The sequence below is a fragment of the Rhinolophus sinicus genome, chromosome 14 (assembly GCF_057876585.1).
Source record: "Rhinolophus sinicus isolate RSI-liver-muscle chromosome 14, RSI-T2T, whole genome shotgun sequence".
Classification (NCBI taxonomy): domain Eukaryota; kingdom Metazoa; phylum Chordata; class Mammalia; order Chiroptera; family Rhinolophidae; genus Rhinolophus; species Rhinolophus sinicus.
Genome location: NC_142514.1, coordinates 130,215,560 through 130,239,874, shown reverse-complemented (window position 1 = coordinate 130,239,874; position 24,315 = coordinate 130,215,560). Strand labels below are relative to the sequence as shown.

The 24,315-nt window shown below is 38.2% G+C and overlaps 1 protein-coding gene and 1 long non-coding RNA gene across 27 annotated transcripts in view; both read right to left on the bottom strand.

Moving 5' to 3' along the window:
• The window catches only part of LOC141572209 (uncharacterized), a 58,875-nt gene extending 56,272 nt beyond the window's left edge, over positions 1–2,603 (bottom strand). The window contains exon 1 of the long non-coding RNA XR_016018730.1: positions 2,179–2,603. This is a non-coding gene — a long non-coding RNA (uncharacterized LOC141572209). The remainder of the gene's footprint in view (positions 1–2,178) is intronic.
• Positions 2,604–7,433: 4,830 nt separating this feature from the next.
• PICALM (phosphatidylinositol binding clathrin assembly protein) overlaps positions 7,434–24,315 on the bottom strand; it is a 90,764-nt gene continuing 73,882 nt past the window's right edge. For 9 of the 26 annotated variants that reach the window (XM_019739589.3, XM_019739570.3, XM_019739571.3 and 6 more), the window contains 5 exons: positions 23,900–23,923; positions 22,372–22,431; positions 20,722–20,826; positions 10,102–10,204; positions 7,434–8,806 (listed from right to left, as the gene is read on the bottom strand). In XM_019739589.3, the coding sequence (XP_019595148.2) occupies positions 10,112–10,204; positions 20,722–20,826; positions 22,372–22,431; positions 23,900–23,923 (282 nt within the window). In that variant the 3' untranslated portion in view covers positions 7,434–8,806; positions 10,102–10,111. The remainder of the gene's footprint in view (positions 8,807–10,101; positions 10,205–20,721; positions 20,827–22,371; positions 22,432–23,899; positions 23,924–24,315) is intronic. The other 17 variants (XM_019739572.3, XM_019739577.3, XM_019739578.3 and 14 more) reach the window with 3 other exon arrangements.

The following is a 24,315-nucleotide window of genomic DNA, read 5'->3' as shown; positions in this document are numbered from 1 at the left end:
ATGAGTTTGGGAGGCCCATCCCTAGGATGGGACTCTTAAACATTGTGTTGATAAATGTGGGGTCCAAATCCTTCACTGCTCAGGGAAGAGCTGGAATTAGGAGTTCCTTCCTGATTGTATGGTGTTGTGCTTGGGGCGGGGTTCTGGTGAGAGTGTGTCTCAGCCTTTCCTACCTGTTTCCAATGTGGGTATTTTCTCACCCAATACGTAGGAGTCAGTTTGTTTCTGGATTTCTTTCAAAGGTAGTTGCTCTGTGTGTAGCTGTATATTCAATGCGTCTGTGTGAGGAGGGGAGTTCAGGGCCTTCTGCGTCACCATCTTAGTCAACCTCCAGGACATTCTCTTTCTACTGATTGTCTCTCTCATTGGCAGCCCCTCCAGCTAAACCTCCCAGGACCTGTTTTCCTCATGCTGGAGGGCTGGTACAATAGTCTCCGGACGGGTGTGCCTGTTTCTTCTTTTGTCTCTTTATAGTCCATTCGCAACATAGCAGCCACAATGATCCTTTTACCAACAAACGTTTTTAAAGAATCCTCTGCTTAACAGTGGTGGCCCAGCTCAGAAAGAAATCCAAACCTCCACATGACCTGAAAAGCCTTGGCCCATTGCCACCTCTCTGACCTCAGCTACCAGCAAGCCTCCCTGATACTGTTGTTGCTTCTCAGAGATGCTAAGCACAATCCCATTAGGCTCTGTGGTCTTTCCTCTGCCAGTGCATGTGGTAAAGGGAGCCAGTCTCCACATCTTACCTTCTTGCTTTCTCACTTCATTCAAGACTCTGTTCAAAAGTCACCTCATCAGAGGTCTTCCTTGAGGCCCTCTACAAAATAGCAGCAGATTCTGATCACGTCCCTCTATCCCGCCACTCTTTTTCTCAGAGCACTCATCACTCGTCATAAAATACCTGCTCATTTCCTATCCTTACAAGAAAATAAGCTCCATGAAAGCAAAACCTTATGTTTTGTTTATTGATTCTTGCACCTAAAACTCCTGGCTCATAGAAGGCACGTGATATGTTGAGGGGATGAACAAAGAAGTGACTTTACTTTCCTCTTATAGAAAACTCTTCCGTGGCCTATATGCCCCTGGCTTATTGTCCTTCACCTCTTTTAGTTCACAGCCAACCTTCTTAATACCACTACACTCTTCCCACATTCCTTAATTCCATCTGGCTTCTGCCCCTGCCAATCACTGCCTGGGTATAGCGAGGGCTAAGGTTTAAGCTCCTAACTGCTGGAGCCAACGGCCAGGTTTGAGTCTTTATTTCATTTGTGTTGACCATTCCCTACTTCAACTGTGTCCTTGACGTCTCTTTCCAGATTATTCTCCAGCTCTGACTGTGTTTTCCTGGTCTCCATTAATCCTTGACTACACTTTAATAATGAAGATATTCTCCAAGATTCAACATGGACCTTTTTCTTACTCTACACAAATGTTCCTTTGGTAATCTCATTCACTGTGTCAGAGTCTTCTACATGAAGTACTTTCTACAGTTTGAATTAAGTTCTTTAGATTTCCAGAAGTGGAATTACATGGCAAAGAATAAAAACATTTCTATGACTTTCTGAAACGGCTGCCCAACTCACAATCGGAGTTACTAACGTTCCCTCCCAGGGGTGATAGGAATCGAACAGGTAAAATAGGTAACGGGGCAGAGAACTCTGGAGTTCTATTAAGAGGCAGTGAAGAAAAAAAGTTAGCTAGAACATTAGTTTCAGGAACAGAGGTAAGAGATAGGTTGGAATTGTTGTAGGCCTTGAATACTTGAGCGGGATCCCAGTGGTTAGAGTGCAGGACTGAAGGGCAGGAGCTAGAGTCAGCCAGACACAGGCGTCCCACAGTCAGCCAGACACAGGAGTCCCACAGTCAGCCAGACACAGGAATCCCAGAGTCAGCCAGACACAGGAGTCCCACAGTCAGCCAGACACAGGAATCCCAGAGTCAGCCAGGCATAGGAATCCCCCATGTGATGGGTCACACTCACACTTCTCAGGACGCTACATTTGCGGGAAGGGGAGGAGGGATTACCAAGTGTGGAAACTGTAAAACATGTATGCTAAGACTTGGAATCAAGAAAACATGCCTGAGAAGCTGCAGAATAATGTGAAACTAAAAATGCCTTGTGGGTCCTCTGGCTTCCCGTAACACAGGACAAGGCATCTGGGGAGTTTCACTTACCTCCTAAATCTCAGGACAATAAAGCTCACGTTGATGAAAGGAAGGCACTCGTCTCTATTGAGTGACTGGTAAAGAATCTTGTCTCCTAAGCACCTGGGACCAGTATTCCTTCAATCTTCAGTGAAGACTCCCTCTTTCCACCTCATCTCCAGCAGACCAACCCTCCCCCAAAGGAGGAAATGTCGCTGGGCTATCATCCAAAAAACCCTAACGTTTCTCATTTCCTAAAGTATGTTTCGAGCTATGCTTGTTTACAGGAACTGAAAAGGATTCCCAACAGCAAAGACCAACGTGCCAAGTGCAAAAATCAAGACGGTGATGGGACGTCGTGTGCAAAAAGGGCCAAGGGCAAGAGAATAACTACGCATGCCTAAAAGAATTAAATCACTCAAGGTCACAGACTATAAATACATAAGGCTCCTTCCCAGTAGGGGAGAAGGTGCCGTTAGAACATAACCTAACCCTTCTCCATTCTTTGATCAAAAAATAAAGTTTCTGCTCTGCTTTACCAAACTCAGTCTCAGTTCTGGCACAAACGGCACTGGGCAGAAGCGCCTTGATTTGGGTCCCTGACGCAGAAAGGTCGGTAACAAAATATCTCTTCTTACCTTTGGTCGGCCTGGGAATTGTCAGAGCCTGGTAGAGCACACTGGCCCCTAACATGGGATGATAGTAAAACTCTGCACTGAGTCTCTAATAGTGTACTACCTGCAGCTGTAAACGGCCCCGTGACAGGATGTTTTGTGTTGCAGGCATGGTCTTAAGGGGTGGCTTCGGGGAGCGATGCAATCCATTAATCTGACCTCCTGTTCTTTGACATAGACAATTCCTGTTTTGAAACTTATGCACTATGCAGCTATTCAAGGCACATACCCTAGCTAAAATCTGCCCCCCCTTTTACTATGGTGTTAGTAAAACTGGTTTATTAAATAGCCCATCTTCTTTAATACCTCTGACACCAGATGTATGTGTTTCCCACATCAATTACAGAACACCAGGTGGGTGTCCTATAATTCTCACACTAATGAGTTAGCACAGACCTAATAGATTAAGGGCTCAGTCCCACAGATTGCTCCCTACACCCACTTCAGATGCCAATTCCAAGTCCAGGTTGTCACATGTACTTAAGACCGACCAGCTATAAATCAGGGTTCCTGTGACCCTTCCCTCCTCAGGTTCAGTAATTTGCTGGAATGGCTCACAGAATTCAGGGAAACACTTAACATTTATTATATACTGTGTTCCTCCGAAAAAAAGACCTAGCCGGACCATCAGCTCTAATGCGTCTTTTGGAGCAAAAATTAACGTTATGACCCAGTCTTACTTTAAGACCCGGTCTTATATAAGACCGGGTCTTATATTAATTTTGCCCCAAAAGACGCATTAGAGCTGATGGTCTGGCTAGGTCTTATTTTTGGGGAAACACGGTAATAAAGGATATGATCAAGGATACAGATGAAAAGCCAGGTGGGGACATATAGGGAAAAGTCTGGAAGAGTCCCAAGTGCAGGAGCTTGTCCTCATGAGTTGGGGCGAACCACCCTCTTGGCATGTGGGTATTTCAGCAACCTGGAAGCTCTCCAAAACCCTTAATATTGGGGGTTTTATGGCAGCTTGATCCCATTGGCATGATCAGTCACTAACTCAGTATCCAGTCCCTCTCCCCTTCCTGGAGGATGGGGTTGGGACTGAAAGTTCCAAACACTAATCATGACCACGTCTTTTTGGTGACCAGCCCCACCCTGAGGGTCTTCAGAGACCATCAAGTCACATTGTTAGAACAAAACACATACCTATAATTACCAGGAAATTCCAAGGGATTTGTGTCAGGAACTGGGGTCAAAGACCAAATATTACAACAAAAGATGCTCCTAGTGGGCTTATCACTTAGGAAATTATAAAAATTCTGGGAGCTCTGTGCCAGGAACTGGGGACAGGGATTATATTTTCTCATCATCTTACATTATCCCGTTGTGGGGACAGAGCCAGGAGTGCAGTTTCCAGGCTCTCAGCCTCATGTGGAAAGGTGCTGGCTCAGGTAGTAAATGGCCATCAGCTGTGGCTAGTTGGCCGTCAGCTATAACCAGTGAGCCATTGGCCACTAATATAACTGCTGTGGCTATGCTAGCAGCAAAATGGGGGCTAGCAAGATGGTGGCTGAGCTAGCAAGTGGGGTTGGTTGGTTGGCAGAAAAGCGGATAGCAGGTTGCAGATGGTGTGGCTCCTGCTTTCTGTGTCGCCAGCCCAGCCGCCAGCGAGACTATAGTGGTATGACCCCTATCGATGGCTCCGTGGGTGTTCCTTTTTGGTCTCACCATATCCTGCGTTCTTATGTGGGGAGCGGGAGCTGAGACCCCGCAGGCCACCCCGCACAACACCCATTCTGTCCGTTTCTTTTAGGCCAGTATGACACCAGTTTAATTTACTGTAGCTTTATAAGACAAAATGAACCATCATTGCTTCATTTCTACTTTGGAAATATGTGATGTAAATTGTCCATCACGAATTTTAAGTGCTGCGTATCAGTACAGTTGTAAAAGATTAGTCCCTAGCAATCGCACTTATTACCACATAATGGGTGTAGCCTTCCTTGCACCTGCCTTAAGATCTTTCTGCTAAGCCTTTGTGGGGTATCGCAAGCGAGTCTTTCCCCGCCTACTGTAGTGCCTCTGCCTCCACCAGGCCCGTGATGCCTCCCAATAATTATGTGAAAGTAGAGCTTTTCAGTCCCTACTCTACTTCAGGACAAAAACGATCAGAGAAAAGCCAATTTCGTTTTGTGCTTTTGAAGATGGCCACCAAGCTAGCTGGCAGAGCCAGTGTAGTGTACTTCATGCTTCCATGTAAAGTGTTGTTGAAAGGCTAAGGAAATCAATTGTAAGTTCTGCACATTAGTGCAGGCAGCCTGGAGTCCAGGTGCACGAAGGGGATTGGGGGTTGCTCGCTTCTCTTGGTATTTCCTTCGTACAATCCTAGGCAAGGGCAACATAACGCAACGCTTGTTTACCAATAGGATAGGACCGCGGCCAACTGCCCAGGCTCAAAAGAGGCAGATGTCCGACTGCAGTCAGACAGGGTGAAGGGTAGCTCCCCAGGTGATTCTCACATCATTTTCATTTCAAAACCCCCTTTGAAATCAGCTTTTGTAACTGATAAAGAAAAAGCAATTTGAGTGAGAACTTATTAGGAACAAAGTTTCCATAAAACTTTCTGCTTTTCTCTCCTTTTGGCTGTCAGCCTACAATCAATTTAACCTACCCTGCTTTCAAGATAATCACATCTGCCCCCAAATAAATACCACAGGGAAGAACTACACAACTGCTGACAACGTGGGTAGTTTCACACAGCACAATACCTGCATGCTACATCAGTAACAAATGGGGTATTTACTAAGTGCTTTTACCAAACTTAGACTGGAAATACTAGCTAGTGACAGAAACATTTCTGATTGTTGACACACCAATAATGGCAAGAAATCAGCGTGAGGTTTTCTGGGACTGCATGGAAGATGACACTGCAGCCTTCCCATTCAGAGCCTATTCAGAGAGAATTCCACAAGGGCTAGTCAGACCCATGGAATGGTAGCAAGTGTGGCTGAACAAAGATCTAAACTAGCTGCAGAGGCCACGGATGGAGGCTATGGCGCCACCTTTTTGGCAGCTAAGAGTAACTTCATTTGGCAAAGTGCTGTGGCCTCCACGTGCTCTGGGACGCAGGCACACTCATTCTGAAGGAATACATTTGTTTTTCTGCATGTAGTGTTGAAGAACGAGCATTTGCACCAGTACTCGGAATTCTCAGAATGTGGAACACGTTTGTTGATGGTGATGAACAAGAGAAGGGCCTTGAAATGACTTTAGTTCAAGGAGAAACTTATCTATCCCATTCCAGGGTCAAATTTTGTTGGCTTATAGAGAAGTAAAAGATTCCTGGTCTAATAAGTGCTCTTCTTAACTATGGACTCTCATAGCTGCTGGTTACGGAAAGGATCTCATAAACTTGAGTAAGAATAAGATGTTAAATCAAAAGCAAAATAATTTTGAAAATGATCTGTGATGGATACAGTTGCTCTCTGCTAAAAATAATCTCTCTCTCTGTAACCTCTACCAACTCTGCTGGTTGGATAATAAGGTGGTCTGGGCATGTACAGGTTTATAACCTGATGTAATTACGCATTCAACAGCGGATTTACCTTATTTGCTGTATGTTGATTAAAGTTAATATGATCATACATTGTGTTTTTCCTTGTTCCATGATGTCTGGGCATCAAAAAAGGAGGCGGGAAATGTGAACCATAGAAGACCATCTGAGAATAAAGAATGGTCATCCGTCTAGACCACAGAGGGAAAAAAATTCCCTTTTCAGTTTACACATTCGAATTAACTACAGCAGGTCAGAGAGAGAACAATGAACCATGAAACCAAAGATGTGGCTCCTCTGCCTGCTAGCTTATCAATTTGAGTAAGTTCCTTTTCTAGTTCCTGATTTTAATCTGCAAAATGAGTAAAATCTGAATAGTACCTATCCAACAAGCCCAAAAGTTGTTTGAACAATAGATGGAAATGTTTATGCAGCATCTTCACAAAATGAAACATACTAAAAATAAATAAAATAAGTAAGGTAATGTAAAAGGAACAAGCCATAGACCTTGAATATAACATCCACTCAAACATCAGTATAGACAAATCAACATCTGTGATAATGTTAAGGAAGTTAACTTACAAAAGTACAATTTCCCAAGTTTATAAGAAAATGGTTTAATAATTGTGAAACTTAAAAACTGGTAAAATTAACAAAGTATATTGGCTAGAGACTATTTTTTTCCAACCATGGCAAATATTATGCAAACATTTATCAATGCACAAAGCTTTTATTCCCTCTATTATGTACTCTGAATCCTATTTACTATTCAATATGAAACATGATACAGTCAGAGGTTTCTTTGGCAGACATAATCACATGCATCAATATGTCAAACTCAAAGCATTTCCTCCTTAAACTTACCTGACCAAAGGCATCTGATCAAAAGACAAAAATGAACAATTTGAATAAGTAGTTCAGTTTATCAATAAGAGACTAGAAGATAACCAAAAGTACAAAGATAAATCTTTTTGGAAATTAAGTTAAAACAGAAATTAATTTTACATTTTATTAAATCAGCAAATATAATTACCTGCATTTACTTTCATTAGCAAAAAAATAATGATACTGATGATAAAGAAAAAGGAAAAAAGAAAATGCACCTCACACCAGAATAACATAACAAGTTTGTGGAAGCTGCGTTTTATTTGAAAATCCACCCATTTTTGCTAACATACATTTTCATATTGTAAACAAAAATAGAATCTGCAGAGACAATGCAACAAGTAGGCTTAAACTCATGTACAGAACTGCTTTCCTACAACAAACTGTCCTTCTTAAGGCCCCTCTCAACCCAAATGTTAAGATGTATTTACACAAAGCACCGATCAACAGTGCAGTTTATTTCTTTGTTAACTAAATTCTTGGCTAGACATTAACTTTAAAGATATTATTTCCCCTTATTTAAAAGGTACATGATCATAACATGGCATGAGCCAAATAAAAGGTTCAAGGATTTTGTCCCCTTCCCTCCCCCCATAACACCTCCTAGAGTTTTACTGAGAAGGAAAGTCTTGAAGTGAAAGCAATTCCTCACATTCATTTTGGAAAGGCCCTAATATCAAATGGAAAATAATGACATGCCAAGCACAAAGCGGTAAAGTTCCTTCCGATGCACTAATGCCGAATTTAAAATGTAGTGCTTTTCCTAGTCAGTGAACTGTTCCCTTGCAAAATCCTAGGCACAGAATTCACTATATGGATTAATGCATTTATAATGCTTCCCTAAATTCCATAGGGACTGAGAATTCTTACGTGATTCAGAACTCAGACCTATGGACTTGCCTTAAAATATTTAGTGCTCTGTATGTCAGCTGAAAAGCATTCTGAATCAGATTCATTCTTGTGGATAAAAATCAAACATACTGTGTACATCCATACTCATTTTCATAAGGAGGTTTGATACAATATTAATGTTATGTAAATTGATAATCATAAATAAATACAAATACTTAAGGAATGTCTACTGCAAACTGAATATATATTTTTTTAAAAAGAAAAGTTAACTTGAGTTACTGTTTCCGTATCTGTGAGGGAGGACTGGAGAAAAGAAAGATACTGCACATTATGAGTTATGATTTTCAGCCCCCCCAAAGAGTCCTGTGGTGTTACAGTAAAGGACACAGCTCTTCTCTCCAGGCAGCTTTTCAAATACAAATTTCACACTTTCCAGATAAGGGCTTTTCTTGGTAGGTTACTGATTATGGGTATTAATAAGAGTTGAAAGAACTGAAGGGTTAGTCACCGAAAAGACAGATCTTAGTCTGAAATCATGGCAATTCTTGGCTTTATAAACTGTACTGATACATTCTTCTATAGACTAGTCCCAATTTCCTTCATGGGCCTTCACGGGGTTACTGTAGCATTCTAATGGAAGAAGAGAGTTTAAGAGACAGCAGTTTGGATTTTGCTGGAAGTATCTGCTCTTGAGCACTTGATTTTTTTTGGAATAATTCCATTCTCTTCCATCTAATTACATAAACTGTATCTGGAGAAAAAAAAAAAAAAAGCATAAGTTAATTCATTGCACTGTAGGATGTCTTCTCACACACAAAAAAATGCTTTATGGCTTTTACCATAACTGGCCCAGAAGTGTTCATAGCATGTTTTATCACAAACCCTGATTGTAAAACAAAGTCAGTATTATCTTTATCATGTGCCAGAACTCAATACTTGAAGCATAATTATAGGGCCTTCCAAATATCTTTCTTATTACCAAAACTAATGGGTAGGAAAAGAAAGAAGACAAATGAACAATTTTTCCATGCCAAGTTCAGAAAAATCTCGCCATGAACAAATATTCCACGTAAAAATATTTTGGAAAGCAAAATTTGAAATATTATTTCCAAATGATATGATAAAATTAGAGATAATTAAGGGAATAGTAATATCATGCTTACTAAATCATTTCTTCACTAATATAAATAAAAATCTGAAAGATCTACAAAAGAATACTTTTCAATACGTCATTATTCGCTCAGATACTTCATGACATCCCTTAAATTGAACTTCCAAAGATACTACTGAAGTAGAAATGCTAATAAACTGTTGTCAAATCAGAAGAGTACAAACTCAAAGAAGGTATATTTACACTGGGGGCTACAACACCAAGAAGAACAAATTACACTGTTTTCCAGCAAACAGAGGCAGTGTGGATCAAATGCAGAATCGTTCTATCAAAAAGGGCCCAAGGATTCACTTGCCCTTAATTAAAAAAAAATAATATAAGTTGGGTTTTTTTTTTTCCTTTGGGAGAGAGGGGGAAATGTTACTATTTTGAGATGAAAAGGCATGCATAAAAATAACCCTTTAAAGAAACTGTTAAAATGAAATTTTCACACGATTTCTGGCCATTATATTAAAACTAAAGATGCTCCTAATCAAGCTCTAAGCGTATGTGTAAAATTGTGTTGTTCCCTATGACTCTTTCCAGACTGACTAAAACAGCCAGTTTTTAAGGGTGGTGTTTTTAAGGGTGGTGTTTTTAAGGGTGGCATTTGATCTCGTCCATCTGCTGTGAGCAATGGATGCTTATGTGCAGACATGAGAGATGGTCCTTTGACTTCATACCTTCTAATTATATTAAAAATATTCTCCAAAAGTTGTTTGTCCTTATATCCTATCGTGATGTTTTTACTCTTCACCCAAAGAACAGAGGGGGAGGATGAGAGGGGACTTGGTGTCCTTTAAAGAAATGAAGGAGAAGAGTGACTGGTGCTTAATGTTTGATCATTTTTTTCCTTAAAGTATTTCGTCCCCATCTCCCCCAACAAGCAGCAATACCTAAAGTGATTTATAAGAAATCCTCCAAAGAGAGCTCTGCAAAAGGGTCCTTTCCTGAAGCTCTGTGAGGACTGTGACTGGAGGGGCTGGAAGTTGCCGACAGCTGGGGGAAAAGAAGACAGAGAGAGGGAAAGAAAAACAGAGCTCAGAATGACAGAACATGAAAGCAGAAAATGTAATGAAAGAAGAAGTGATTTCTGTATTGTCATCTTCAATAAATACAAAGGCAGCCTTTGTAGAAAATGAAATTATTAAAACAAAAATTTCAGTTGCATGTCAAGCTAAAGGGTATCTAATGGCATGTGTTTTTCAGAAAACAAATTCTTGTTTCTGAAAGTCCAAAAAAGTCGATATAAGCTGACCCACACGGTTAAGACTTTTATTCTGTGTGTGTGACTGGGAGAGGGGAAGAAGTGCATAATTGTGTTGTTTTTACAAACTGAGGGAAGATGGCTTCCTTCCTGTGTCCAGGCTGTCTGTCAAAAGCTGTGCAAACTCTGACTTCAGTCCAGACTCAACACCTCTAGCTGCAATATTCTTTCCTTCCCTCCCCCAGGAGATGGAAGTCCTATCCTCAGTGCTCACAGTTCTGCGCAGAGAGGTGGCTCCCGCCTGTTTAGCCATGGAGCTGATACGTATGCATCTAAGGTCACCTAATCTAACCCCCACAGATGGCCCTGAACAGAGAGAATGAAACTTCAGATTTTTGATTCTGCTTCTGGCTTGAACATGTATGCTTGATTCCTGGAATTTTCTCCTATCATTTAATTAGAATATATAGTAAGGCAAGTAAACTGTGTGTTAAATACTATCTTTAGTGTTTCCTCAAAGAAAGACAGTTCCTAAAGACCAAGATGTTCAATTTCATATAGGTATCTCCTTCAGTATTTTAAACCAATCATGAGCCACTTTAGTTTGGAAGAAACTTTTAATTTTTCTCCCGCTGCACAAGACTGCAGTCATGTAAGCACAGAGCCATCATACAATGAAATGTCCATCATTAGCGTTCAACTGAGCAATAAATCAAAGTTGACTAAATGAAAAAGTAGTTTCAATTCATACTTCAACATTCAAACCCTATCAAGGATTTCAAGCCCCTAAATCTGTCTTTGCTGGTCCAAAATGATCTCCTTTCTACCTTTTTATTAAAACAAACAAACCAAAAACCTGAAACACTACAGAGAATGAATAGCCAATGACTTCCAGCAAACAGTACATCACCAGTATATGCAATTTGTTGTTCTGGACATCAAGTTCAATTTATAGGCTTAGAAATCACCTTCAGTTATAGTAGTGGTTGAATCATTTACCTACTCCACACCTTGTTCTCAGAAATAAATGTTCAAAAACAATATGAAGGATGATGAAATTACACATGCAGCTACCGACGGGAGGACAGGGCAGCACGTCTGGGTTTGGAGATTCAAGTATCATCCATAGAAACAGATTAAGGTGCAACTTCATTGGAAAGACGTCTCCTCCTCCCCCTTCAGACCAACCATGGATAACCGTTCAGAAGCAGAATGACTTTGAGTAAAGTGATTATCTGTCACTAATCTGGAGAGTCTAAGATTAACTAGGTTTTTCTTCAGAACAAATTTTCTCTTTCATTTGAAGTTAAAACAAAAACAACAACAAAAACCTTGCTTATAGACAGCATCCAAAATTACAAGTCTCCTATGAGAGCCCCACCCTAACATGTCTAAAATTACATGTTTTCATGAGTGCAACGGTCTGAAGACCTGACAGTCCTGGAGGACGATGCTCCTGAAGAATCTGGTCAAAGGTAACACTTTCCTCCACCCCAGTATATGAGCACACTGCGAGAGAGAAGTCCTAGAGGCTTACAAGTAAAGTTGAAGAGGATCCATTTTCCTTGGGAGAAAAAAATGCTAGTCTCTAACTACTACTATTCTCTTAAATTGGCAAAATAATTACACATACACGTCTCACAGAGTAGACATCATAAGTTAACTTTAATAAAAGGCAAACATAACTAGGGCAAAGAAATTATTAAAAAAATAATTGTATTGATACAATAAAATTAAAATGGCCCAAAGAAAGAAAATTCCAGGTTAGAAGAAGAAAAAAGCAGCAGTCTCAGAAAGTGAGACTAGTGAAATTGAAAGCTATGGGAGAATAATGGATTGGCTATTTAAGGATAAATTTCTGACATATCATTGGCTGTGCTTAAAATTCTTTGAGAAGAAGCTACTCTGCCACATCTTTACATGTGACTTTTTCAGTCACCCAAAAGTCTGGATAACAAATAGCAATGCTGCAGAGACTCACTCTGTCTTGGCTGGAGAAGCAACGTCAACATCTTGAGAGAAAAATGGGTAGAACTTCCTTTGCCTGGGAGCAGTTTTGTAGGTGGAACTGACTGTAATCCTGGCTCTTTTATAAAATGGGGTTTAGAATATCTAGACCCAACGCTTGTATCCTCTTTTATGACTATCTTGAGAATAAAATGAAAAAATACATAAAGCCCCCAGCACATTGCCTGGCATATATTAGTCACTCAAATAGTTCCACCTTCCCTACCACCTATACAATCAAATGCTCATCTATTCTTGTACCAGAAGAGGACCAGTTCAAATGCCATTGAGTCTGTGTTGCTCCTGCTCTTCTGCTGTGTTCTCAGCACTATTTCTCTTCTAAGGGTTTTTAATTCTACCACCAACCAGTATACTCACCCCTAGTACAGTGGCGAGTGCACCCCTAGTATACTCACCGTTAGGCTCCTCAGATATAGGAAACATAATTTACTGTCCCTTGCTCAGAAATTCACAGGGACTTACACATAGCAAGCATTCTATGTGTTAAAAGAAAATGATTTTTGGCAATAAAATAAGCTCTGTATAAAAAATGGTCTCCAAAGTGGATATTAGAAGAAAATATTAGAACTCTTATTTTTCACCCTTTTGATATTTCTATTGTTTACGTTTTTTAATGTACCTAATATATTGTTGTAGGACTTTATAAATATAATATAAATATACGTACACTGAGGGTACATGTTTAAAGAATATTTTCCTGACACTGTTGTGCAATCAAAACATTTAGAAATAACGGCTCTACTTAATAGGATTCCACAGAGACATCAGCTATAAAACTGAGTCACAGAATAGTAAGTTGTTTCCTGATAATGTTTAGAATATGGCCAGGCTATTAGTAGTACATTTGAACCCACTTGCATAGAGATATAAACATACAGTGTGGCATTCCAATATTTTACATTAAAGATAATGCTATTCCTCGGCTGTCTCTGTGAAGTGTGGCTAAAAGAGAGGATTTCTCTACTGTTAAAGGGAGAGGGCCTGCCCTGTAGGTTGAGTCTAGTGCCTCTGATAATTCCTTCTTGGGTTTGTGCTCAACATAACCCCACCTTGGGCTCCTGCCCATCAGAAACATCACGAAGTTATGCCACCATGACTCCTGTCACCCTCACACACTGCTTATCTTCACTTAGGAGGCACCAGACAGTAACCTAGGACATCCCTCTTTGAAGGTATGCTGTACCCAAACCCCTCTAAAACTGAAGACTACTGCTAAAAGTCTACAATAACTTAAAGCTGTTAACAAAAAAGAAATGTTATTCAAGGTGGCATTTATAGTAAGTCACTTCATTAGAATTATGGCAACCTAACTTGACAAAAGAGTTAAAGAAAACCAAATTAGAAAAGAGAGGGGTTGGTGCTAAAGTAATTGAGGTTTAGAAGGTTAAAAAAAAAATTACAAAACCGCAATTACTTTTGCACCAACTCAATAGATCACAAGGTTTTTTAAAAAACTGGTGGGAGAAAATATTAACTGACCTAACATTAAAAATAAACATCTTCCAAATATCAGAAGTGCTTCCAAGGGTAAGGGAAAGCCTTTTAAAGTTCCATTTGATGAATGGGAACCATGAAAACTGGCTCAGTTTATCTGAATAAAGTGTTCACTGCTGATTCATACTAAATTTCAACTTCTTGCCCCTTGAAACCAAAGAAAATGAAAAGCCAAGGTTTATGTCAACTGGTACTATAACAAGACAAAATCATAATTTCCATGCACCTGCAATGTACCACTTATTTGGTATCTATTAGAAATACAGCACTTTTGTTTGGTTTAAAGAAAAATCCAAACTGTATCCCATGTATGAACTTGAGGCTACCTGCTTTTACCTGATGTACATATTGGGCTTCCACTGAAAACTTCTAAGGAGACAGTTCCTTAGGCTTAAACATTTTCAAAAATGGTTTGCCCCTTCCCTAAAAACAAATTAGACAATTTATAAACTATATTAAATTGGACCAAATAAAATTTTTAAATATTCTAAAATAAAGCTTGGTACCTCAGGGTAACACCGCCTCAATTCAGGTGCTGTTCATACAGTCCTGAAGAGTGAGGTGTCTGGTTCCTGTGAAAAGGCCACAGCCCACGGTCCCTGTGGATGATTCAGGCCCCAGTGCAGACCATGCTCAGCTGGGCTGCCCTGTCCCCACTCCCCAGTGACCACCTTAGCTTATCTATGTGTTTACCTGATGTCGCCAGGTAATAATGAGTAATAATTAAGGCCATCATTAAGTCAAAATAATGAACTATAAATCATTTACACTCAAGATAATTTGTAATGCGTGAAATAAATATAAACTGTATTACATACAGTAAGTTAGAATTTGGGAATAAGGGCTACTCAGGGAACAGGGACCATATCTGGAAATAGGGCATCCTTTTAGAATTTTCTTCTAGAATCAAACAAAAAAGTTCCTTGTAATCATCATCAACAACAACAAAAATACCACAACCTCCACGTTCCTAAGTCTATTTCAAATTATTTTCATTTGATCCTTACAGAAAACCTATAGAGTACACAAGGTAAAATCACCATTTTATAAAGAAACTGAGGTCCTCAAAGTTATTAGGTTGGTACAAAAGTAATTGTGGGTTAAAAGGTTAAAAAAAATTGCAAAAACTGCAATTACTTTTGCACCCACCTAATAATAGGCAACTTGCCCAGAAACACCATGTTAGTGAGGAGTCAGGTTGCAATTGTTGAATTTGTGTCCCCTCACATGCGTATCTAAGTCCTAATGCCCACATACCTAGGAATGTGACCTTATTTGGAAACAGGATTTTGCATTTCTAATCAAGTTAAGATAAAGTCATTAGGGTGGGTGGGCCCTAATCCAATATCTGGTGTCCTTATAAGAAGGAAATGCCACCTGATGACAGAAACACACATGAGAACGCCATGTGACACAGACAGAAATTAAAGGGTTGCAGCTGCAAACCAAGGAATGACTGGAGCTACCAAAAGCTGGAAGAGGCGAGCAAGGACGCTCCGCTAGAGGGTCTGGAAGGAGCATGGCCCTGCTGACACCTCGGGCACCCAACTTCACAGAACAGAGAGAGAATCAATTTCTGTTGTTTTAAGCCATCAAGTGTGTACTACTTTGTTACAGCAGCCCTCCGACACTAATAACAGACTCAAATGCATTTCTGCTGACTCCAAGGCTGGTGCTTTGCTTCCCCTTAAAAAATCTGCCATACAATTAATTTCAACTCACCCAGAATTTAGGGCTATGTTTAACATACAGGAAAAGCTTAAAGTAGACAAGTAATGTTTTAAAAGGGGCTTCTCTAGTCACGATTGGACAGTCACGACAGCCCTTGTGCTTCCTACACACAGTGCCTCACCTGGGCCTGATGCTCAGCATGAAGATCTTACAGAACTTCACAAGCACTCAGGACTTGACAAGTGTGTTCTGGTTTTAAGACAAGAAATACAATTTCCTTCTAAGTTAAGATTTCCACCTTTTAGAAAAGACGTCCTCAGCAAAAAGAAACCACTAAAATGGTCTTATAAGAACAGTCATATAGTAAGTCTTATAATAATGGTCTTATAATAACACCGGTAGGTCTTATTAAGAACAGTTGTCACCAGATATGACAACTCAAATTTTTGTTTTGACTGACTCTGGTGTACCCTGAGGCTATAGAACCATTCTCAGCTATGGTACTAAATCCCAATTCCCAAAATAAATTCCCTCATGGTATCTTCTACTAGGCCAGGAGAATGAGCACAACACCCTGCTGCCGAGGCAAAAGGCCTTCTTTACAGAAATCCAGCTGGTCAGATCAGCTGACAGAAGAGGCACTGCCAACACCCACAATTAACACACCAAGAAAGTTAAAACAAAAAACAAAATACACACATACACACACCCCTCCCCTAAAGGCAAAGAGAGCCATTAGTTCTTACACACAAGAACGTCATTAAAAAGGCCAATTTTTTAAAAAAAGACTTGAATTATTCCAATATCTAAAGCCAACAGTGCCCCTATTTAGAAGGGTAAAAAGCACTCACAACAAGCCATTGTTTCCTTTCAGACACTTAACTGATGTCAGACTTACTTAAAATTAGCCATTACAAAAAAAACACAGCAGCCATTTTGCATCTTTAGCCACATCCACCATAAATGAAACTGGCAATCCTCCATTAATAAAACACCCAATACCAATCAAGAAACACACAAAACTTTTAATATGCATATTTTAAAAATTAAATGCTCAAATGTAAAACTGATTTTCATACTGCTTTTGAAAAAATAGACTGATATGTATCAGTGAGTTTCTCATAGAAGGACATGATAAGAACACAACAAGCACCACTCTTCCCCGCAATGATCTTCAACATCTAAACTGCCTTATAACATTCCTTAAAAGAACGTTACTTCACATCACAGTGACTTTCAAAAAAATAAAACCCTCAAACTAACTAGGTTAAAACTGTCTTCATGCTTAGTACATAATACCTACATACTGAAATGCAGAAAGAATTTACAAACTATTGGTCAGCAACGGACATCTCAATTTATATACCAGTAAGTACCAGTAAGATTTATATAAAGCACCAGTACGAGACGGTGTAAGAATTCCCATTTTCTCCAGTTAAACAGACACACTCATAACCTGCAACAACCAAATAGTGATTAATACTGAGGAAGCACAGAAGAGGAAAAAAGCATTAACCACAGGGATCTAGTATTTTCCATGTAGTCAAACATCTAGGAAGATGTTTTTTAAAAATAAAAGTACAATGTCAGGCATGAAACAGAAGAAGTTAATAGCCATCTTTAAGCAACTAGTAGTTACATAAAAATATCTAAAAATTATAGAACCAGCACAAAAACTGGGGAGAACAGGGTTAAGAGTATAGAAAGGCATAATTTCAATACTACAGTATTATCTGCTAAATTAAATTATAACGAAGACAATTTTTTAAAGAACAGAAAGTGGAGCTAACAGCCATCTGGAAGGTATTATTAGCTACTTGCTCACCAGCAGGCACTAGTGCAGCACTTAGAGTAACCTATATGTAATGTAAAACACAACACATTGTTTGGAATGCCTCACTAAACGGCAAGAAGATAAACATATTTGGGAGGGCTGAGGTAGTCTCAAAAATATTAACTAGATTTAATACTAAATAAGCAAGAGACCCAGGGCTACAGGTTATGCCCTAGGTGAGTAATGGCTTACAACACACTTCAAGGAGCAGAGAATGATTTTTGGAAATAGCTATAGAACTGCGATTTGATTAAAATATTTTATTTTGATGGAATTTCTCTTTACATTTAAACTACCATTTACTTTATAATGTACAAAGAGATGTCCTCTGCCCCCAAGGAATTTTGAATCCAATTGAAAAAAGAGCAAAATAATGAGAGAACAATTAAAAGGTAATTCATTAAGAAATATTACTTTAGTTATAGCTAGCACTGAATTCAGGGACAAAAATTAATCCAAGGACTGGCTAAGAATCATTAAAAACTAAAGCATGAGAAAAATCTCCCCTACTTCAAAGGTAGTTCAATTTTAAAATTATTAAAAATACTCAATTATGAAATTAAAGATGTCTTCATTTCTCAGGTGAGTCATGACATTTTACCTTACAGTAACTAACTGCCAACCAATGAAACCAATTTTGAACACTGCTATAAATTATTACAATGGTTATTAAGTAAAAAGATCAATGGAAAAGGTAAGCAGATTTACTTGTTTGACAAATAATGTTCAAAAGCTACTATGAGTAAGATACTGTTTGAGGAACCAGGCAGGATACAGAAGTAAACAAGCCACACAGAAGCCTGCCTCTATGAGGCTTACAACCTAGTACAGGAGTCTCTTGCTAGATGGATGGATTGATAGATGCATGAACAGATGGACGGACAGACAGATTTGAGGAAGTGATAAGTTAGTTCTATAAAGCAAAATAATGCAGGATAAGGAAAAGAACTTCAGATCTTAGAAGATGTGAAAAGGAACTGGAAAAGAATAGAGTGAGTAAAGAGTAAATCCATTTTATACAGACAAAAGACTTCTGTCAATATCAGCAGAATACTGGATACTTATCAAGAATTGTAAAGGCATAGGAATTGAAGAACCTGAATATTCTGTTTATTCATTATTATTCTTACAAATAGGTAGATTTCGTGTGGTAGTTTTTAAGACAAAAGAAAAGCTGAGGGGATATCTTATATGTTCAGTTATATTTAGATTCACCTCCTTAGATTTTTTAGTATAAAGATAAGAGGCCACAAATACTACCTATAGAAGATAATGCCAGTATCTACATAATGGATTAAAAAATTAGAAAGGCAAGGAACACAGGGAGACTGTTGTAAAATAAACATGAGATAAAGAGGTTCAAATCTGGGTGAAGCCTGTATAAAGAAAGAAGGATGGATCTAATGATGGCAGTGAAATAATTAGTGGGACTGTGTGATGAGACGTGTGGAGAACACAGGGGAAAAGGGAATTAAAAGTAACATTAAAAGATTTAAGATTCTGACTTTCAAATGATTCAAACTGACTGTGTGAGGAGACAGAGCGTCCTTGAGCCACTTCACTAACACCTAATTTTCTCTTTTTTCTAGTTATCAATGTGATTGCTTCATATACTTTTCAATCAATAATATTTTGAGTTAAGTGCTCACTTCAAATTTGACCTCTCAACTAGAAACTTATTACCTTAATGTTCTCATTCTCTTCTCTTCTGGCATAAAGTCATTAGGAAAAGGCATTTCTGTCACTGTTTTCTTTTCATGCATTTTGTTGGTGTTTTGGTGAAAGAATTATGTGGATTTTCGAAGGTAACAGGATATAAAATCTGGGTTAAGAGTAGATGCTAGAGGGTCAGCCATTTTTTAAGGTAGAGTTTTACTAAGATTTTTAAAAACCATATTAAAAAGAAAAAAAAGTGTAACTAATATAAAATGTTTCAAGGTTGAAAGTCTTATCCAAAACTGTAGAGGATGTTCTTGACAACTGTCGTACGTAGTTATATCCTGTGCGTGTACATGTAGTTTATAAGGAAACCCAAGGAGTTTGCAGAGTGGTTTTGATAAAAAGAAGACGTATGGGCTGCTGTAGGGCGATATGGACTTAGTCCCGTTAGTAAAAAGGCAGTATGATACCAACGGGCACTGAACCAGGATCAGGGACTCCTGGGAATCAGCTGCATTTCACCAACCTGGCTGAAGAAACTTTCCAAGTCTCAGCTTTCTCTATAAAACAGGATGGTGATACCAGGCCCATCAACCTTAAAGATTATTTTGAGGCAATAATGTTATGTGAATGTGCTTGTAAACTGTCAGGCAGTAGCCAAACTTAAGGTAACAATATATTCTGTTTCTTTAGACAGGAGCTTATAAGACAAAACCCAGACTGGGTGCAGGGTTTAGTCACACATCAGGGGAAAAAACTTCTGTAGTCAGCAGTTCCTAGTAAACTTATAGCTGTGCGCTGTAGCTTTTATTCTTACATACATTTAAGTTCTTATCACCTAGTTTCTTAAAGCAAAAAAAAAAATTTTTTTTAAATAAATATGTCTAAAGTTAAAAGTTATGAAAAACAAAGAAAAAAGAAGACATGAGGAAGACATATAATCTCAAGAAAACATCTACATCAATAGTTAGGGAAATTATGAATGTCTCAAAAGATTATCAAAATCTAGTTATGTTGCTTTGGCAAGTTAAGTCAGTATTTAAAACTACTGCTGGTAAAAGACAGAAGAGAAAGAAAACTATAAATACCCATAACCCATTTTATTAAAACAAATGCATAAAAATTAACTGATTTATAAAAGGGTAATGACTGCATCAATTTACCCCAACTCCCAGTTATCTACAATGTAAATACCTGAATGATTAAGGAACAGGAATAAAAGATTACCTTAACATGAACAAGGGGAAAAAAAGAAGCACCTGGGCAAATATATGAATTGCAAAAACATGGTTTTTACCTCTTACTCAGAGCTAAATTCACAATCCACTCCCAGTTACCGGTGCTCCTCAGGATCCCAATTTATTAAAATGAGCTCAATATTCCAAAAAGCTGAAAAATGAAAGGATCTCCTGTGCTTCACTTCAAGTTATCTGCTTGCCCTATCCTTCCAAATAATCAATATTCCTAAAAGCTCTCAGATGAGAAAGCTATGAAGCAAATAACATCCACCATGAACAGGGAAAATGCTATCAATTTGTTTCTCAAGTTGTATGAAAGGATTTTTCAGCATTGTACTCCTTCCACATCAAGCACATTAGAACAGTTACATGTACACATTAATACCTGAGCTCCTGATACAGGGCCAAAAGGGTTTGGTGGTCTCATGACAGGCTGGCTGTATATTAAGGTTGGTTGTGTCATTACAGGTACACTTCCCATTTGAGGAGGCTACAAAATAGAAAAATGCCGAGTTACTGTAAGTAAACAAGACTCACATCTTCCTCTTAAGTAAGTAAACAAGAAGGATGACAGAGATAAAAACTATTACTTTTGCTTCAACTCAAAGGGAAAATTCCTGTAAATGAAAATAAGACTGACAGCTACAATTTTTAAGAATATTTTGGTATGAAAAGTTTTTAATGTGCTCATTTTTAAAATCTGTATAGAAGCTTAACTTTTTCTATACAATGAGCTGCAAAATTTAAACCTTACTAAAGTGGAGCAGACAAAATAATTTAGACCAAAAAATTTTCAAATTTGCCAACTTATATATAGGAAAACTTAAAACTGTAAAATGACTAAGACATTTCTAAGTAAACTAACTTTGTATATCAAATGAAGTTCTTACGCCATCATGCAAGTGAACATGAGTGAGCACAGCTGATTCTTTTAAGAGGTTTACTGTGGTTCTTTCATTTTTTTTCAGACATTTTTAAAGAGAACCAAGAAGAGGCTTAAATTTACACACAAAGCGATTTGTTCATTCTTGAATAATAGAAAATATTAGGCTGGTGCAAAAGTAACTGCGGTGTAAAAGGTTAAAAAATTGCAAAAACCGCAATTACTTTTGCACCAACCTAATACAATCTCAACCATCTCTTGCTTTAAAAATTACCACTCCATGGTATAAAATTAACATATTCAGTGACAAAACAGAGCACTCACAGACCACTATACTATTTCGGTTAATGCTATTTAAAATCTTATCTTTCTACAAGTCATTATTTAACCTTTCAAGTAGACTCTTATTTGTAGAGAGAACTTCACTTTAATTTTGTGGTCTGAGTTTTTGTGCAGACCCTTTCTTAGGTAATGACCACCAGTCCTAAAGCTGTGAAACTTCTTCCTGCGCAGGAAAAGAGCTACTTCCATAGATGTAAATGAAGAAGCAGCACAGGGGCCACCACAGCAATACTAAGTGATGTAGTGCCATCTCCTATCAGCAGTAATTCCTCAAACAAGTACAGGGGGTTGAAGCCACTACCTCCATTTCTTATCTAAGTGAGTCTACATATGAAGAGGGTTGAGAGTAAGGGCCGTCTGGAATGTGGATTGTGAGGAGTTCAAGGTTCAAGGACTGTTTTTGTATTGTGCCAATCGTTGGCCTTTACTAAACACATCCCACCCAATTTAAGAACTGCTCATCCCTCCCTCCACTACAGTATTAAGGTTGTAAGACCTCACTGGCGTTAACGTAAGGTCACAGCTACAAAGACTTGGAGTTAACATTAATGTTTAAATGAGTTTGTAATGAAGTATAAAACATGTAGCAAAGTTATGAGGGAAGAATAAGCCAAGTAATACTATGAACGTTAACAAACGACATCTGTTGTATACTGACTATTCTAGAAATACTTATGAAACCAATGCTGTGGTACAAGGTTCTGTGTTGGGCACTACCAGTATGTGTGGCACTATGTTCATTTTTCAGTTAAGTTTGTAATAAAAGCATGTTAAATATTTTCAAAAAGCTGTGTCTAGAAAAATACTTACGATTCCGTATCCTATCATGCCTGTTGGTGTAGTAGCAGGATAGGCCATTACGGGGGGTGCCTGAAATCGTGAAAGAAAAAATAAACAAGGAAGTATAACTCATGTAGGTCAACTGAGTTCAAGGAATTAATAGCTGTAGTTCCACTAAAAGAATTGCTAAGACAGCTGTGATTAAATATGACACTTGTGATCATTAATAACTGTGTCAATTTGTCAACTATACTTTAAAAATATAACTGTGTCAATTAATGCTTGTGTCTTGCAATTAGCAGAAAAGCAGAATGATTAGAAAGGAAAAAATGCCATTTAAACTTAGATACTTAAACAATGATCCAAGATTTCAACAGGCTTTTTTTTTTTTTTTACAGCTTTAAATATCTTAGGATTTAAAAAAATATTCTGTTTCTAATATTCCAAATTCTAAAATTTAAAGTCTACCACTATCATAAAAAAAAAAATGTTTACCCAGAAAAGGCAATATTACTGCATGTTTTTCTTAGGCACTTCCTTTTTCGAGCAAAGAAAAAAAACTTAAAGGTCCCAAATCAATTAATAAAATGATTGTCCAAAAAATTAGTTTCTAAAGACCTCATTCACTTTTTTCAAAGAACCCCAAATACTTCAAACCACTACTGAGTATAGCTATTTGTATGAAACACACAGCTCTTACAGAGTATGTATATTACCTAGCATTCCTTTTCATTTATTCCATAAATTATTTAAGTTATCTTTTGCAAAGCAACAATTTGAAGGAGGAACCGTAACTTTTGAAGTCTGTTTGTTCTTTAATGCCTGAAAGAGCCACCCACCGCTATGATGTTTAAGTTGCCCTCCTCCTACTTTAACTGATGCTCTGTAGCTGTGCAATCTGAGCACAGAATCATTTTAGATATATCTGCTGTCTTAACAACATTCCCTGTGTGTATTACAACGAAAATTGAAACTGAATACAGGTGAAAGACCAATAACACTGCTGGAACATAAAAAAACAAAAAACAAAAAACTGAAATTATATGGCAATTTGAACGTATGCATGGAGAAGGTAAATGAAGCGTAACTAAAGGGAATAGTTAAAAGTTTAGTATTTGGGTGAGCATGTAGGACTTATTGGTTTCTACCTACTTAAAAACCAAGAGCTGCAAGAGCAGCAGACAAACTGCCAAGTACAGCAGAAGCCTGTAAGATTTCATGCAATTGTTATTTTCAACATCACCACAATCAACATTTCCCTTCATTCAGAAGTCATCAAGTGCATAGTGGCAGCACAGATACACACACAGACACCCAGCCATCTGGCAGCAAATGGCAGAATATTAAGCAAGAAAAAAAATTTGTATTTCCCATGCCTCCATCAGAATCAATTCTGCAACACACCCATGAAATCAGGAGATGCTAGGAAGAATTTTTGGCACATTGAAAATCTGAATGTGAAAACAAGTAATAGCTGGAAGGTTATGAGATTCTGCTACAGCAGTGGTTAATATAGCATGCCAATTTATTGCAAAAAGGCTAGTTTTTGGTCACTTACGTATTGTGGAAAATGCATGCCATTCTGTTTTTCCCAGGGAGAACAATTACATAATGCAATAACACTGGATTAGAACAAGTACTTACACAACAGAAAATACACAGAGAAAGCATTTTAGTTCACATGTACATTCACTAACTACCTAAAATCCCTTGTATTTCCAGTATCTAATGGAAGAACATCTATACTAAAACACTATCAAGGTTGATCAGGGAAACTTAGTCTTTGGCATTAACCCCTTACATACATAATAGTTTACTGATTACAAGTGTCATTAAAACATTAAATCTATCAGTAGTGTCAATAGTACAAAATTCAGTGCATCCCATAAACAAGGCTGCATCATGTAACGTCTGCCACAGAAAAAAGCAAGCATAACTAAGAGTTTGTAGTATAGCATCATTATATATTTTAAT